Consider the following 15,268-nt stretch of genomic DNA (forward strand, 5'->3'; position numbering starts at 1 on the left):
CGCCGTCTCTGTGTGCAATGCGCGCCAGAATCGGCAGAAGAGCTATCCGTGTTTCCGTAATGCCCTACCCCGTATTTCATCAATTCATTACTTTTCCATACTTTTTTGTTACTAGCCAAATTTAGGATGTCGTACCCACACAACTTTGACCACCAGGCGCCACCTCTACAACAACTGCAGCAACAAGTACCTCCTCCATTACCACACGGGTCGTGGGCTCCGCAGCCAAACCAGGGTCCAGGTGTACCATTTAATGGTGTGGGTCCGGGGATAACGGGAGCTTACGGCGCGGCAAGTGCCTCGGGTAACGCACCTACGGCACAGGATTGGTACTACAACCAATGCCCCACTTCGGCTTCCGGTGCACCTTATAGCAATGGGACGAACAACTTCGCCTACACACCCGAGATGCAGTACCAACCGCCGCACGCGCAGCAGCAACAGCAGCAGCAACAACTGTCGTATAAAATTCCATCGGCGGCGGCAGCCCAACCATCATTCCCAGGCCTCGGTGCGACGGCGGCAAGTTCTCCCCACACGCCCGCTACCGTTGGTCAATATTCTGAACACCCACCTGCCGCCCGGCACCACGACGTTTCGGAACGCAACGAGCATCGGGGAATTCCTTGTCAGGAGAACTTACGTTCCTTTCCTGCGCCTCAGTCACGGCATAGTGCAGATTCAGAGAGACAGTCCACCGGCCCCCCACCTAATTATGTGCGTCCTCCTCCGAGACGCGCTGTGGACCTCGTTAAGGCGCCTAACCCTAATGAGTGTGTACCTCCTTCCTCGGACAGTCTCATGTCCAACCACTCTAACCTCCAGTTTCCATCTGGTGCAGATGCCAACATTAGCAACGCAAGCGTAAAGTTTTTTCGACCGACGATGAAGTGGGTGCCCGCAAGTGCCAATCTCGTGAAGGACAGCCGCGTGCCATTTGGGGCTGTGATTGCCCCTCTTTGCCAACCCGTTGATCCGCAGGAAGAGGTTCCGTGTGTTTCCGGTTACCCACCCGTTCGGTGTCAGCGCTGCCGAGCTTATGTTTCTTGTCACGCGCGCTTTACAAACATGGGTCGAAACTGGGTTTGCCCTCTCTGCAGTATGTGCAACGATGTGAGCGAAGAGTACTTCTGCAACTTAGATAATCAGGGCCAGCGGTTGGATAAGATGCAGCGACCAGAACTTTCACGGGGGAGCGTGGAGTTCGACGTGGATGCATATCCTGAGTATGCGTTACGGAACAGCGATGATGCGGCTCTCGAAGCTAGACCACTGCATTATCTGTTTCTGTTGGATGTGTCGGTAAAGGCGGCAACGACATTTCTGTCTGACTATGTGGATGCTTTACTCCGCTCACTTCACGAGATGGCAGTTCAGTATCCCGAGTGCCGCGTTGCCTTTATCACGTACGCATCAACGCTTCACTTCTATAATGTCCGTCACCCTCGCATGCCCCAAATGATTGTTTCAGACGTGTGCAACCCGTTCGTACCCCTTCCCTTCACGAGTCTCTGCTGGCTTACACTCGGCACTGAGTTAGACTTGGTGGATGCGTTCTTGTTGCGTGTACCGGAGTATGCGAGTGACCTCTGTGAGACCGGCTGCGTGCTGGGTGCTGCGGTGGAGGTGGCAAAACTCGTGTTGTCCGGGCAGCATGGTGGTCGCGTTATTATAACCGCGCATAAGGCACCACAAAATGGGATCGGCGCTATCAAACCGCGCGAGCAGCATGTCCTATACGGAACGGAAAAGGAAAAGGAACTGCTGCGCCCGCTAGACGGATACTGGCAGACGATTGCAACCACGTGTGCAAAGGAGCAGATTTCACTTGATTTGCACATGTTCGCCGATGAATATTGCGAATTGGTGACCCTCTCACATCCCTGCCACGTCACAAACGGCCGTGTACATCTCTTCTCCAACTACGATAGTCAAACTGACGCCGTTGAACTGCAGGCTGTGCTTGATCAGGCGCTGTTAGAGGAGGCCGGTTATGCTGGTATACTGCGTGTTCGCTGCAGCACCGGTCTGCGTGTTCAGAGGTATCATGGACATTTCTTCTCCCAAGACAAGCACGATATGGATCTTGTTCACGTTCAGGGCTCCTCCTCCTTTTATGTTGAATTTGCGCATGAGTCGAAGCCTGATAGCAGTTCTGCCGCATACTTTCAAACCGCGTTACTGTACACCACGCGTAGGGGCAATCGTCGGGTGCGCGTTCACTCAGTGCGAATACCGATAGCTTCGTCTATTTCATCAATTTTCGATGGAGACACTGTGGCAGTCCTGATGGCGTACATACACCAGGTTATTTCTAATTCGGTGAACAAGGGGTTGAAATACGCTAGGGAACAGATGCATCAGCAACTGTTACAACTGTTAACTAGCTACCGCCGTGTTGTTTCACAGAAATCCACATCGGTGCTGCTTATGCCTGGTAGCCTCCGTCTTATGCCACTCTATACGCTGTGTGTCCTGAAATCCGATGCAATTGCCGAGGGTACTACTGTTCGTATCGACGACCGGGTGCAGAAACTCTTTCACTTACTTACTGTTCCCACTCATCAATGCCTTTCGTACTTTTACCCCACCCTTTACGCCATGCATTCGTCGATGGAGGAAACGTTCTGTGGGGCGATAAACCCCGAGACCGGTGACTGCGTTATGCCACCGCGGAAACGACTGTTCTACGAAAGTATTACAACTGACGGTGTGTACATTCTTTGTGATGAGCAGGCACGGTCGGTGTACTTGTGGGTTGGCTCTGCTGTGACGCCTGAGATATCTTTGGAGTTGTTCGGAACGGCGAATTCAGCAGAGGTGGGGCGCAGCGTATTCTTCGATCACTTTGGGGAGCGGCTGCGGAACGTACTGTGGGCTTGCCTGAATCGTGATGGACGCATGCGGCGTTTGGTGATTTTGCATCAAAAGGACCGGGGTGAGGAAGCTTTCTTTAAGCAACTGAAGGAAGAAGGTGAAGGAGGAACGATGAGTTACGACCAACTACTGTTGAAACTGCACAAAGCGGTGGGCGAGTTGGCGCTATGATATCCATCCGCTTCTTTCCCCCCTTTTAAAAATTTTTAGGTGTGTTACTGCAGGCCTTCGGTTGCTCGTGCCTGGGCGGATGATGGCACTCTTATATATATATATTCTGCATATGGTCGTTTATTTGGCGCATGAGAGGTTTCGTGTGGTTGTCATAATTAGTTGTGTCGCTTACGTCACTCCGCTGAGAGTGACTCCGTGTAAATCGTTTGTTGCGCGACCCCTTTTTTTCTTTTGTTTTCCCCTTGAAGGTGAGGCGCAACGGTGAACCTTATGGCGAAGGGTGGTCCTTCGCAGCGCTTTCGGAAACTGAATAATAGGGGTTTATGTGCGTTTTCGTGTTTTTGCTTGCGGAGGTTCAAATTCAAATCAAACTTTGAAGCACCAAAAGAATCGAGAGGGGATATGAGGGGAATCGGAATGATAGCGAATAAGCGGGATCATCGCGATGAAAAGGAAGGAGAAAGAGATTTGAAGAAGCGAAACGTGGAAGAATTGAGGGAAGAGGAAGTACTTGTTGTGGAATAAATTCAGTACTTAATATAGAGCACTTCACACATGTCTCTTTCACTCCCTTTGCCTCCGCTAGTTTGTTTCTTTTTCCGTATATTCCCTCTTCCCTTACCGCTGCACTAACAATAATCCTCGTTAGGTGACTGAAGGAGGGCTTAAGTGCGTGCGTTAATTCACTCTCTTTATCTTGTTGGTAATGGTAATCCGAGGGAGTGTGAGGAGGTTTAAAACAAGAAATTGTAAACAAAAGAAACTTAAGGGTGAATGGACGAACATTCACCATTTGGGGCACATGAGTATGTGTGCATATGTTGGTGTTTTGTTAGTAGAAATATTTATATGTACGAAGTTGAGCGGCTGTGCATCTGTCATCCCTTTGTGCGTAAGAGACCGGAAACCAGTGGAGTGAAAAAGAAGGAGCGTGGAGGGGAGGGGGGAAGAATTGAACCATGGTGTCGGTGACGTGAGAAAATAATTCGCGTTAAGCTTGTTTCACTTATTCTTTCCAACTTACCTCATGTTTCCTAACTTCTTCCTTTCGTTTCCTTTCTCCGCTTCTTCTCTCGCTCTCAAATAACATTTTGATTTTTTTTTGTCATACTTCCTTTTTGTTTCTTTTGATTCGCCCACGTAGGATGCAAAATTGGAACCATTGATCTGTTTGTTGTTTCCTTCCTACATTTCCTTTAATCTCTACGCGTCTTCGCGCCGTTTTATTTCTGTGCTAAAAGTTTTTATCTCAATAGCGGCCCTAAGTGTTCATGCTGTTAAGCGCTAAAGTCTTCTCGTTGGGAGTGAACGTGCAATCACAGGCTTAGACGAGTGTCAGGAGGAAGCAGCAGGGGAAAAGTGTTAGGTTACGCAAGTCAGTGAAAGCAGGGGTTCCAGATACCTTACTTGACGCGCATATATATATACATACACACACACATATATATATATATATATATATATATATATATATATATATTTGTTTATTTATTTATTGGTGTGGAACTGAGTGTTTCTCTCTTTTCTTTCTGGTTCGCGTTTGGATCCCGTCTACCCCAGAAAAACGGAAATGGACACCCGGTTTCACTGTGTCTATTTACTCACGAGCTTGGACCCTCAATGTGAAGGCGCGCACTACATTGGATACACGGTGAATCCCATCCGGCGCCTTCGGCAGCATAATGGAGAATTGGTGAACGGCGCAAGACGAACAAAGAGAAACGGACGGCCGTGGCTGCTTCTAATGTGTGTCTCCGGCTTCGGTGAAGACCGCATAGCGCTCAAGTTTGAATGGTGCTGGCAGAATCCATCGAAGTCCACGCGGTTAAAGTCACACGTATCTCAGCTACGGTGTGTTCACAAACTGACCCACGCTGTCGGTGTTCTGCTGCTGCTGTTGCGCACGGAACTTTTCTCTAGGCTGCAACTGACACTCCACATTTTTGATCGGGAGCACTTTGATAAGGTGATCTCACAATTGCTGTCGGCACTGCCGACAATGGAGCCGCTGGTGGAGACGTCTCTTCTTCGTGTGGAAAGCACGACTATAGAGCAGTTCCAGACCCAATACATGAATGATGGGCAGTGGGGTGCAGCGGTAGATTACGGCGCTTACTTCATGCGAGCACCACCGGGAGCTAACGTCGACGTCAGCAAGCCTATCGTTGGCGGCCAGGATAATACACTTCGTTGCGGCGTCATGCATAACAACTTGTGTGAAGAAGAAGTCATCAGACAGCATGTAAAGGAGCGAACATTGCTTGAGTCCGGGCACTACCCCTGCTCGTTATGCTCGCTGCCGCTGAGAGCGCCGTACTTCTTGCGCTGCTCACGCACGCCATTCTGCAGGCTTCGTGCGCACATTGTGTGTCTTGCCATGTGGTTTATCTATGATTCCTCACAACGTGGTGGCGACCCTCTGGTGAAAGATGCCGGGCCAGCGGAGGTGGCGGAGAACAGCAACGACGCTGCCTGTCAAGTGAATGAGAACTGCTATTCCCTTTCTGGCTGTGGGCCTGTTGTTGGTGGTATTTTCAATCACGACGCATACACAGACCGAAGAGACGACAACTCGCCGCCGTCCCCACCTTGTCCCCTTCCCACTCAATCATCACAGGCGGATGCATCGTTGGCTGCAACGAGTTTGCCGCTTGTACCACGAGCGCCATGCGATTGTCCATTATGTGATGAGGAGTTGCAATGGAGCGCGCTCGTCTACGATCTGAAGCGCCGGGTGGCGGTGGAGAAGCGCCGTGCAGAACGTGAAAGGCGGGAGGCTATGGACGCCGAGTTCGCGCAAAGGTTTCAACGCCTTCAGTCTGAGAGCAACAAAAAATCGACAGCGCGGGAGCGGGGTGCATTGGAGGGTGTGAGACGAAAGCGAAGGCGGCGCGGGGAGGTAGCAGCCAAGTTAACTCAACAAACAGCAGTTCGGCACGAGCCCACATCGGGCGCTTCTGGTGATCGTGCTCATTCCGCTCCGCCAGCCCCTTCATGTGGAGGGTTTGATGAAATTCCCGCCAACGTCACGAACCCCACCGCTCCGCTACATGCTGATGTCTTGCAGGTCACAGAGTTCAACGTCGACGAGTGGCTTAACCACTGAACCGTATTGTACTCTTGTGGGCGGAATGAAGTTGTGACACGCAAAATGAATATTTTTGTGCGTTTGCGTGTAGATCTTGGTGGAGGGGGTTGCTGTCACTTCCGCTTGTCCTGCTTTTCTTGCTCTTAGTGCTAGGAGGTAGATGCTTTTTCGGTTTTTTTCTTCGTGTGTTTACAGTAAGCAGTTGTTTAGGTGGAATGTGTCATCACCGTCTAAACTCAGTTTTTCCCCCCCTCCTTTTTCATCATCCTCCAATTATTTCTTGTCTTTGTGTTTCCGTTCATTCCTCTTAGATGCTATTGTTTGTAAAGGCATAGTTTTCCTCTTACTTGTGTTTACCTCTTGTTTTCGATTTGGTTTCCGTGTTCTGAGGCACGTCCGCCGAGTAAGGTACGGAATTTAGAATACAAAAAGAAATATTTGTTACCGTCTAATGATTTTCGGGGAAGATATTGGACCGCAGGACTCGGTGGCCGTGTCATGTGGAAGCACTAACATGGTCAACGACACGCCCAAAGAGGCCCTTGTGCTGCAGCGACGTGGCCGATGGGTCATGAAGCTGGCAGTTGCCCTTTTTCTCAGCGGAAAGGATCTACAAAGTGAGGGGGAGCTTTCCATCATGCACAGCGAAATTTGGAGTTACGCCGCGCTCGGCAATGAGGCGGTACGTCGCGGGTACGTTCCGTTAGGCACACCGGTGGCAGGGGCACAGTCCGTATGGAAGCGAAAGCTCGGTGAGTTGTGGTTGGAAAAAGGTTTTGAACCTTGTATGATTCAACTGGAGCCATACTTTCAGCAAGAGTTTGAACGACTGTTGGCGAAGGGGATTCTGAAACCGCAATCGGGCACAGAAAAGGATAGTAATTGCAGTGCAGTACGTCCAGTTGACACACCGGAACCTGCGAGACTTTCTTCACGAAACAACGGAGCTGTGGAGGAGTTCGCAAAGCCGTTAGCGAGCCTATATGAGGCCTCCTTGCGATATCTGCGTAATGTGGGTATGAAGACGACCGCATCAACAAATGGATGGGTCAGCGCTGAGGAGCTCTACTCATACTTAAAAGACCGCAAGCACAGTCTAATAGTGAAGGTGCCCGATGATATCGTGAGCGAATGCGATGTTCTTCCCACTACACCAGCTCGTCTCCTCGTAGTGCTTTCTCAACTTGATTTGATTGGACGGCTCCAGTTCCGGTGGGAGCGTAGCTCGAAAGTTGACGGAAAAAGGGATGGTGAACGTATGTCGCTTGGGGATGAGCAGGTGGAGTGCTCAGTGAGCGTTCGTGCGGCGTGGGCGCACAAAGATAGCTCTCTCGCTTCCAAGGTAGTGTCTGATCACCCCAAAATGGCGCTTGAGAAGGCGTTGGAGATTTTCAGCCCCTGTAGAGAAATTTATGATTTTGTTGAATCCGTTGAGCGCTGGGAGGTGGCGGCAAAACTCCACGGGCGTGAGATACCGACGTTTCGCCCCTTTCTGATGCTTGCGGTGGGTGATTCGATCAGAGCCCGTATCCCCAAAGATCCTGTGCGGCGGGCAGCCGCTCTGTTAGCAAGTAAGGTGACAACTAAGTCGGCCTTTCTTTCTGTCAGTAGGAGCTTTTTAGGTTTGCATCTACAGCGCCCAGTGTGTGTTGTGCATTCAAACATTTTTGAGGGGGGTGCCATGCATTTGAGGCAGACTGCGGGTCACGGCCAGCCCCCTAGGGGGGTGCTGCTCCTTCACTTGAGTGACATAGTTTATAATGCCATTTCAAATGTGGATACAAAACGTGGGGCACTATTTGTCAAATCCGAAATTTTATACTGTGGCGATGCTTCATCTGTACGCAGCGAGTCAATCAAATCTCTTTGTCTAGAGACTGAGGAGCCTAAAACTTGCACAGAACCCCCTTCCACCAGTGCACTGCTATTTGCCCGCCTTGCTGAGAAAAGTATCACTTTCAACGTGCCAGCGGAATCGCCGAGGGTCAGTTCGCCAACGTTGGCGAACAGGATTTTAACGTTGAAACGTCCCACTCCAACAACAAACGCTACTGAGTTTCTCTGCGGGTTGCGCTCGCTCAGTCATGGGATGGGGAATTTCGCAAGGGAGGCATTCTTCAAAAAGTGGATAGAAGACATCCTCGCATTATTGAGAGCCAGAAACAACAGAAATGGAAGTGACCGAAGTAATAGTTGCAGAACGCCGACGGAAAAGGTATTGAGCATTACTCCTGACTGTGTATACACCGACTTCTCTTTGATTATTGCAGGGAAACAAAAAAAAGATAATAGCCGTCCACCTGGTTTGCGGAGTTTATCGAAGGAGTTAATCAACGGTATAGCAGAGGGTGGATGCGATCCATTGTACATCAAGAGCAAACAAGAAGGTACGATTGTGGTTTATTTTCAATCCACAGTAAGTGACGAGAGGGACGTTACTGAAATTTTTTTCAGCAGCCCGTTGCTGCTTTTGCGTTCTTCATATACCGTAGGAGATAATGAGGGCAAACAAACGGAGGAGGAGACATCAGTTGCCAATCATCGCTCCGCGCTGTTTTTGCGTGTTGACAAAAGCAGCGACAGTTTTGCCGAGGGAGATACCTTCAGGAGCTTGACGGTTGTTGAATTGGACAGGGAGCAAAAGAAGGTCGCAGAGGCCTTGCGTAGCGACTGTAACACAGAAGTGACACTACGGTCGGTGGAATTGTGTGTTGATGAGTGGTGTTTGGAGGTGTTAGTTCCCCTCGAAAAAGTTGTTGAGGAATACATATTTGCCCCAATCAAGCAATGCCTTTATGGTCGTGGAAATTCTGAGTCTCCATTCCTGCTGCTTTCGGAAGCGGATCAAGCAAAACTCGAGCAGTCTTTGATGGAGCAACTGTTGTTAGCTGTCACTCCGGTGAAGAACGAAGCCCTTGAGTACCTGGGCGATGCCGTTCTTGATTTCGTTGTCGCCCAGGAAAAACTGAACAGCTGGACAGGGGGCCCCATAGTTGATGCTACGTGCAACGCATCTCTCGCTAAGTGTCTTTTTCCGCAATTGCGCAATTACTTTGAAATGAAATTGGGGATCTCCAACCAGAAACGACAAGCCGATATGGTGGAAGCCATTTTTGGTGCTGTTGCCATGGCGTTATGGGTCATTCCCCGCCGAAAAGTTTTGGAATCATCGACGGATACAACGGTGACCGGAGGTGGAGGAGGCGAAACGCCGGCAGCTGGAGGACTCCTTCCCTTCGCGGCTCTTCTGTCGGTCACTAAGGCATTGATGGATGCGTTGAATATTACCACTCAGTGATTCATTCTCTTACTGACATTGCTGTTGTCAGGGACGGGGAAATTATGTATGTGTGTTTCTTGTGCAACACTTTTGGGCTAACACGAGAAACACATGAACGTAAAAACGGGCCGATTGCAATAACTTAGCGGTGCTAAGCCATGGCTACTCACCTTAGATACTTCCTTTCGTTCTTTTTTTTCTCCTGTTAATAAGCCCTTTCTTCCTATCCTTCCACTTTTTGACAGGCCGTCGTCGCACTACAAGTAGTTTTTGCTAGTTTAAGTTGTCATCTACTCAAAACCAAACCCACCAGCACATTATATAGGGGCGGGGGATGCCTGCGACTACCTCAATTCCACCGGTGACGGCTCCGGGGACCGGTGGGGAGGCGAGCAGTTTTAATGTGGATGAACTGATTCAATACGTGTTGCAGGGGAAACCTCTCAGTGAGCCGCAAGTGGCCCGACTCTGTCAGAAGGCGAGAGAGGTTTTGGAGAAGGAGGAGAATGTACACACCGTCCGTGCACCCGTCACGGTGTGCGGCGATATTCACGGCCAGTTTCACGACTTGCTGGAACTTCTGAAGATTGGTGGACTTCCGCCGGACACTAATTACCTCTTCATGGGCGATTATGTCGATCGTGGGTACTACAGTGTTGAGACAGTAACTTTGTTACTCCTCTTCAAGATCCGTTATCCGGAGCGCGTTCAGATATTGCGTGGAAATCACGAATCACGTCAGATCACCCAAGTTTACGGCTTTTACGATGAGTGCGTCCGAAAGTATGGCAGTGCAAACGTCTGGAAGTTGTTAACGGATCTCTTCGATTATTTGCCTCTTGCTGCTGTCGTTGAGAATGAGATATTTTGCCTTCACGGTGGCCTTTCGCCAACACTTGATAGTCTTGCCCACATTCGCAGTTTAGAACGTGTTCAAGAGGTGCCCCACGAGGGGCCAATGTGCGACTTACTGTGGAGCGACCCAGAGGACAAGGACGGTTGGGGTATCAGCCCTCGCGGCGCCGGTTTCACTTTTGGCGCCGACATTACAGAACAATTTTGTCATAATAACGGTTTGAAAACAATTGCTCGTGCGCATCAGCTTGTGGCTGAAGGGTACAGTTGGGCACATAGCGACAAACTCGTAACAATATTTAGTGCTCCAAATTATTGCTACCGTTGTGGCAACCTTGCGGGTCTGCTGGAATTGGACGAGCATATGAACAAATGCTTCTTCCAGTTTGATCCCGCACCACGCCGTGGTGAGGCACAGGTGTCAAAAAAGACACCTGACTACTTTTTGTGATGAAAAAAAAAATAGATAGATGTGCTGACAAGCCTACTTCTGAAAGCGTCTAAGTGCGCGCTTCAGTTGTATGCGGATAGAAAAAACGAGTGACATTGCGCCCACTGCGTGTGGATGGACGTGTGGAAGGAGGGGCGATAGTACGTATATGAGTGTAGGTGTGTGGTAATTGATTAATTAACGCGAACCATGGCAGTGGAGCAATCACATCCACGCGATGGCGTATGAGGTGGAGAGTGGTTACATCAAAGATGGGTATAAACATGTAGACGAAGGGCAGAGGGAGGTAAGTGAAAGAAGATATGTTTGCATGTTTATGAAAGTGACGGATGGAAAGAGGGAGAACCCAGCAGATTCATCAATATTTTTATTTTGATATCAGCGAATATGAGTGTTCAGTGTTTAGCGTTTGTTTGCGGACGCGGGTATCGTCCTCCCCCGTGCTGTCTCCTTTCTTTTGCTTCCCTTACCGCCCTTCCCTCCCCAGCTTGATTGTTTGGTTTTTTTTTTGTGGGCGTGCGCTTCTTGTTCCGCCCTTCCCTCTTTTCTTGTCCCCTTCTCCACTCTTCCCATTTAACAAATAGGCGAAGGGCGGGTGCCACTACTCCCTTCCATAGCCTTTTGTTAAGTGCAGCTTACACGCTAGCCAATGGTGAGAGAAAATGAATGATCCAACAAAACTGAAAGGAACTTACATATCACAAAGGATGCCTGTTTAGTTGGTAATGACGCCTTGTCACGTGGTAGTGGTGTCAAGATAGGCAAGTGCCGTCAATACACGCGAATAATTCTCTTTCTTTCTCTTTCTCTCTTCTCTCTGACTGTTTGGTTTTTGTTCTTAACTCTAGTTCACTAGCGTCAGCTCAGAGGGTTCGTTTCGTTGCTCGCGCTTTAGCTGTTTTTTTTTGCCCTCATGCTGATTCCAGTCCGTTGCTATTCATGCGGAAAAGTGGTTGGGCACCTTTACGAACTATACCAGGAACTGCTCAACCAAGACCACACGGAAGCTGAGGCTCTGAACGCACTTCGGTTGAGCCGCATGTGTTGCCGTCGTATGATTCTTTCTCATATTGATCTTGCAGACGATTTACTGCCGTACAGTGTGCCAGTGGTTGGTTCAATGCCGCTGATAAACCCGGTTCAAGGACCGGTGCCACGCCGGCAGTAATGCAACTTATGATTCGCGTAACCGTTTAAACGAATGTGGTTGAGTGGGTTTTGTGTTCGTTTCCCCCGTCCTTGCGGTTGTTGAAGGTGCTGAAGTGATCTCGAGGCGGTTGAGTAGAATCATTTTCATTGCCCCAACCTTCCCTTCTCGACCCACCGTTTGTGTGTGTGTGTGTAGGAGGAAAGAAGATAAATAAATGGATGAGGGAGAGATTCAGCGACACATTTTCAGTAGGGACATTGTCGAGCACTCTATTACCTTACAACCAACCAAACAAACAAACACGCACATAGATATGCACAACCTCGTCGTCTGCATGTGTTCACACGTATTTGCGTGCTTTTGTTCATGTTCCTCTGCCACTCTCCTCTTCTCTCCTCTTACTTAACTTTACCTCCCCCTCCCACGCGTGCTCCCTACTGTTGTAGGGGGAAACAACACTCAATTCACAACTGTGTGCCAACAGAGTGCGCTGAGCGGGAATGTTTGTTGGAATTGTTGTTGCTGTCGCTATTATGGTGTGCTTTATATATATATATATATATATATATATATATTCTCCCTTCCAACTGATCTTCCATTCCACCCTCTCACATGATTCCTAATCATTATGTCTATTAACTTTTCAGCACCATATTTAGTAACCGAGATGGAGGAGAAAGTGGTGACTTCGCTTCCCTCCGGTGATACCGCGAGTGGAAGCGGCGAGTCCACCGCCTCACCACCAATTGTTATTTCAGCTGCCGTACCGTACACGGAGGAGGAAAAAAAATTACTGACAGAACAACTACGCCGACACCAGCGGCAACAGTCGCAAGGTGATGACGATAGTTCATGGAATGAGACGACGTTACCTTTTATATCTTCCATGGTGGAGAAGGTGTTGCAGCTAGCCGCGCAAAATCGTGAATCAGATAGCACGAAAGATAGTGGTAGTGGTGATGAGAATAAGCCGCAAGAAAAGGCAAATGCAACTGACGACGTCGCCGGTGCAGATGCTGTTTCCAAAGTGGATACGTTTGTTGAGGATAACGACTATGTTTTGGAACAACTACGGCTGCAACCATGGCCTTTCTTCACGCTCCCGCGTTTGTGTGAGATCCTTGCCGATCCATACAAGTACAACAGCATTGGTGACAAACTACGTGGTGAGAAGCTCCAGTCAGCCATTCGTCGTTGTGTCTTGGTGTCGGCCCCACTGAACTGTGATGTAAGGAACAATTCTTCATAGAGTTGGCCGCATTCAGAGCGTGAGGAAGTTGGAAAAGGGACAAGATTAGGTCTTTATGTTCTACAAAACGTTTTCGTTGGAGTAGAATAGCACAAACTAGAAGAAAAAAGAAAAGAAAAAAAGACGATACCCCGTGCTTTCGTGCTGTCATATTGGTGTTGGTTTGTTCCAACGAAGGTTTTATGCCCACCTGTATCATTTCCTCCACGAGGTCTTCCTCTTTGTTTTTCCTTCCCCACTTTTTGATTGGCTCTTCCGGTTTTTACATTACCTCATGCGCACGTGGTGAAGTTTCCCACACTTTGGAAAGGGAAAGGGGGAACCAATAGCGGAACAATACGTGTTTGTTTTCCCGTCTTTCCCCCCAAATTTGTGGTGTTGGTAATTTATACCATCTTCACGAATAAGGCGTGTGGAGGAGTGGAGAAGTTTTTAGATACTTAATATCAGGTTTTAAAGAAAACAAAAATAGTGGAAGTATGGTTGAACCGCACTTATTTTGTGGTCCAGAGTTCACACTGGAAGTTCCTTCCGAGTTGCCATTGCCTGTTGAGCCCAATATTCTTCTTCAACTACAGTCGGAGTTATATAACCTTCTCACCCCACTCGTGCGCCACAAACTTCACGCAACATGGGGAACTGGAACAGGTAGTTGTGACGGCACTGTTCCACCACCGCCCTGTGAGCTCTGCTTTGTAGAGGTGGTGGAGTCATCACCAGTGCCGGATCCCGGCGCTAGGGAAAATGAGAAGGACAACGTATCTAACGAAAAAAATGAAGCAACTGCTAAGCTGGTATTACGCATCAAAGACTCCAGAGCAGCTAGTGAATTGTTTGTTATTGGGCTTCGCAATCCTTTCATTACACTACCGCACGGCATACGTTTGCACAACCGCTGTGGTGGAAGCGCAGTGGGTACTGCGAAGGCGCGTGCCACGCCAGTTGAGATCCTCCGCAAGAAGGAGTTATTGCGTTCCCGCATGAATTTTGACGAGGACTTGTGGGAACTGCTTCAAGGGAGCCTTACTTCTGAATGGTTGCTAGCGTTAGAGGAGACATACAAACAACACAAACAGCAGCAGAGCTCTAACCATGAGGCAGTCACATCGCTGCGTGAGTCTCAACGCCACGAACGGCGGGTGGAGAGTTTGCTCCACTATTGTGAGCAGAATGTGCTCTACATTGGTGTGATGGACGAGGAGGGGAAGGCTACTCCCTTTTTGCTTGCCATCGGAGCTTTTTATAAACTTGGCTTAACCCGCCATGATGCACTTGTACACTTTGCGCGTCACCACCGTCGAACCATTCGTGCGCTGGCTCTCTTTATTGCGCGTTACACCACAGCACCAGAGGAGTTGGAGCCATTTTTTACACCGTCCTTGACCGATGAAGTGGTGGTGGCATGCGCGGAAGATCAGCAGGTGACTTGTTCCATGCGGCAGTTGGCTGAGGATTTGTTGCTGCATGATGAGGTTTGCGAGGCATGGCCTCCTACGCTGCACCCGTTCTGGATTGAACACACGGTGCGACCCATGATGTTGCGTGTGGAGGCAGATCGCAAGAGGCGTGAGGAGCTTTTCCAAGAGCGTGAGAGTGGTGTTGCAACTGAAAAAGAGCAGGGGAATCGGACTGGAAGCGGGAGTTCGGCCCCAGGGGGATCGGGCAAAGGTGTTGGTGTGTTTGGTTTTTGTAATATCATGGAGCTTCACGCGTACGTGCGTGAGAAACAGCGTGTGTTGGTGCCGCAGCGGGTGCTATCGATGCTCAGTAAACCCCGAGGTGGTGATAGCGGTGATCGAGATTACGCGGATGATGGTGATGATGACGATGATGATTTCCTCATCAAAGTAAGGGTTGAAGGAGATGGAGATGCGGAGCAAAATGCATTACACCACCAAAACAAGAGGGGAATAGACACAAAGCAACCGAAACAAGGGCAACAACAATTATCTGTGAGGCAGGGAGACTCCAGGAAGAGGAGGCGCCAGGGGACCACAACTGCTCGTTCGTTGGCCGTGACTGGCGCGTACCGCACCATTCTGACGTTGCTTGGTCGAACCGAACCCTTTGATCCGCATTGTGAGCATTTTCTTCAGTTCTGAATACTTCTGAAATTATTCGGTCTTTCATTCAACTGGCTGTGC

The 15,268-nt window shown here is 49.3% G+C and overlaps 7 protein-coding genes across 7 annotated transcripts, besides 5 other annotated features; all 7 read left to right on the forward strand.

Moving 5' to 3' along the window:
- Positions 1 to 15,268: part of a sequence feature (sequence corresponds to BAC RPCI93-1J15) that runs on past both edges of the window.
- Positions 127 to 3,048, forward strand: Tb927.3.1210 (protein transport protein Sec24C, putative; the record flags this gene model as incomplete). The annotated part of the gene is made up of 1 exon (XM_838622.1): positions 127 to 3,048. One exon carries the CDS (start codon positions 127 to 129, stop codon positions 3,046 to 3,048), a length of 2,922 nt encoding a protein of 973 aa, XP_843715.1.
- Positions 411 to 457: a microsatellite.
- Positions 4,468 to 4,531: a microsatellite.
- On the forward strand, positions 4,622 to 6,157 carry Tb927.3.1220 (hypothetical protein, conserved; the record flags this gene model as incomplete). Its single annotated transcript, XM_838623.1, has 1 exon — positions 4,622 to 6,157. One exon carries the CDS (start codon positions 4,622 to 4,624, stop codon positions 6,155 to 6,157), a length of 1,536 nt encoding a protein of 511 aa, XP_843716.1.
- On the forward strand, positions 6,591 to 9,437 carry Tb927.3.1230 (hypothetical protein; the record flags this gene model as incomplete). The annotated part of the gene is made up of 1 exon (XM_838624.1): positions 6,591 to 9,437. The coding sequence occupies one exon, from the start codon at positions 6,591 to 6,593 to the stop codon at positions 9,435 to 9,437; it is 2,847 nt and encodes a 948-aa protein (XP_843717.1).
- Positions 9,754 to 10,725, forward strand: Tb927.3.1240 (serine/threonine-protein phosphatase, putative; the record flags this gene model as incomplete). The annotated part of the gene is made up of 1 exon (XM_838625.1): positions 9,754 to 10,725. The coding sequence occupies one exon, from the start codon at positions 9,754 to 9,756 to the stop codon at positions 10,723 to 10,725; it is 972 nt and encodes a 323-aa protein (XP_843718.1).
- Positions 11,639 to 11,893, forward strand: Tb927.3.1250 (DNA-directed RNA polymerase subunit, putative; the record flags this gene model as incomplete). Its single annotated transcript, XM_838626.1, has 1 exon — positions 11,639 to 11,893. One exon carries the CDS (start codon positions 11,639 to 11,641, stop codon positions 11,891 to 11,893), a length of 255 nt encoding a protein of 84 aa, XP_843719.1.
- Positions 12,420 to 12,450: a microsatellite.
- Tb927.3.1260 (hypothetical protein, conserved) lies at positions 12,504 to 13,124 on the forward strand (the record flags this gene model as incomplete). The annotated part of the gene is made up of 1 exon (XM_838627.1): positions 12,504 to 13,124. The coding sequence occupies one exon, from the start codon at positions 12,504 to 12,506 to the stop codon at positions 13,122 to 13,124; it is 621 nt and encodes a 206-aa protein (XP_843720.1).
- Positions 13,604 to 15,226, forward strand: Tb927.3.1270 (hypothetical protein, conserved; the record flags this gene model as incomplete). The annotated part of the gene is made up of 1 exon (XM_838628.1): positions 13,604 to 15,226. The coding sequence occupies one exon, from the start codon at positions 13,604 to 13,606 to the stop codon at positions 15,224 to 15,226; it is 1,623 nt and encodes a 540-aa protein (XP_843721.1).
- Positions 14,933 to 14,959: a microsatellite.

The sequence above is a fragment of the Trypanosoma brucei genome, chromosome 3, assembly GCF_000002445.2.
Source record: "Trypanosoma brucei brucei TREU927 chromosome 3, complete sequence".
NCBI classification, from domain to species: domain Eukaryota; phylum Euglenozoa; class Kinetoplastea; order Trypanosomatida; family Trypanosomatidae; genus Trypanosoma; species Trypanosoma brucei.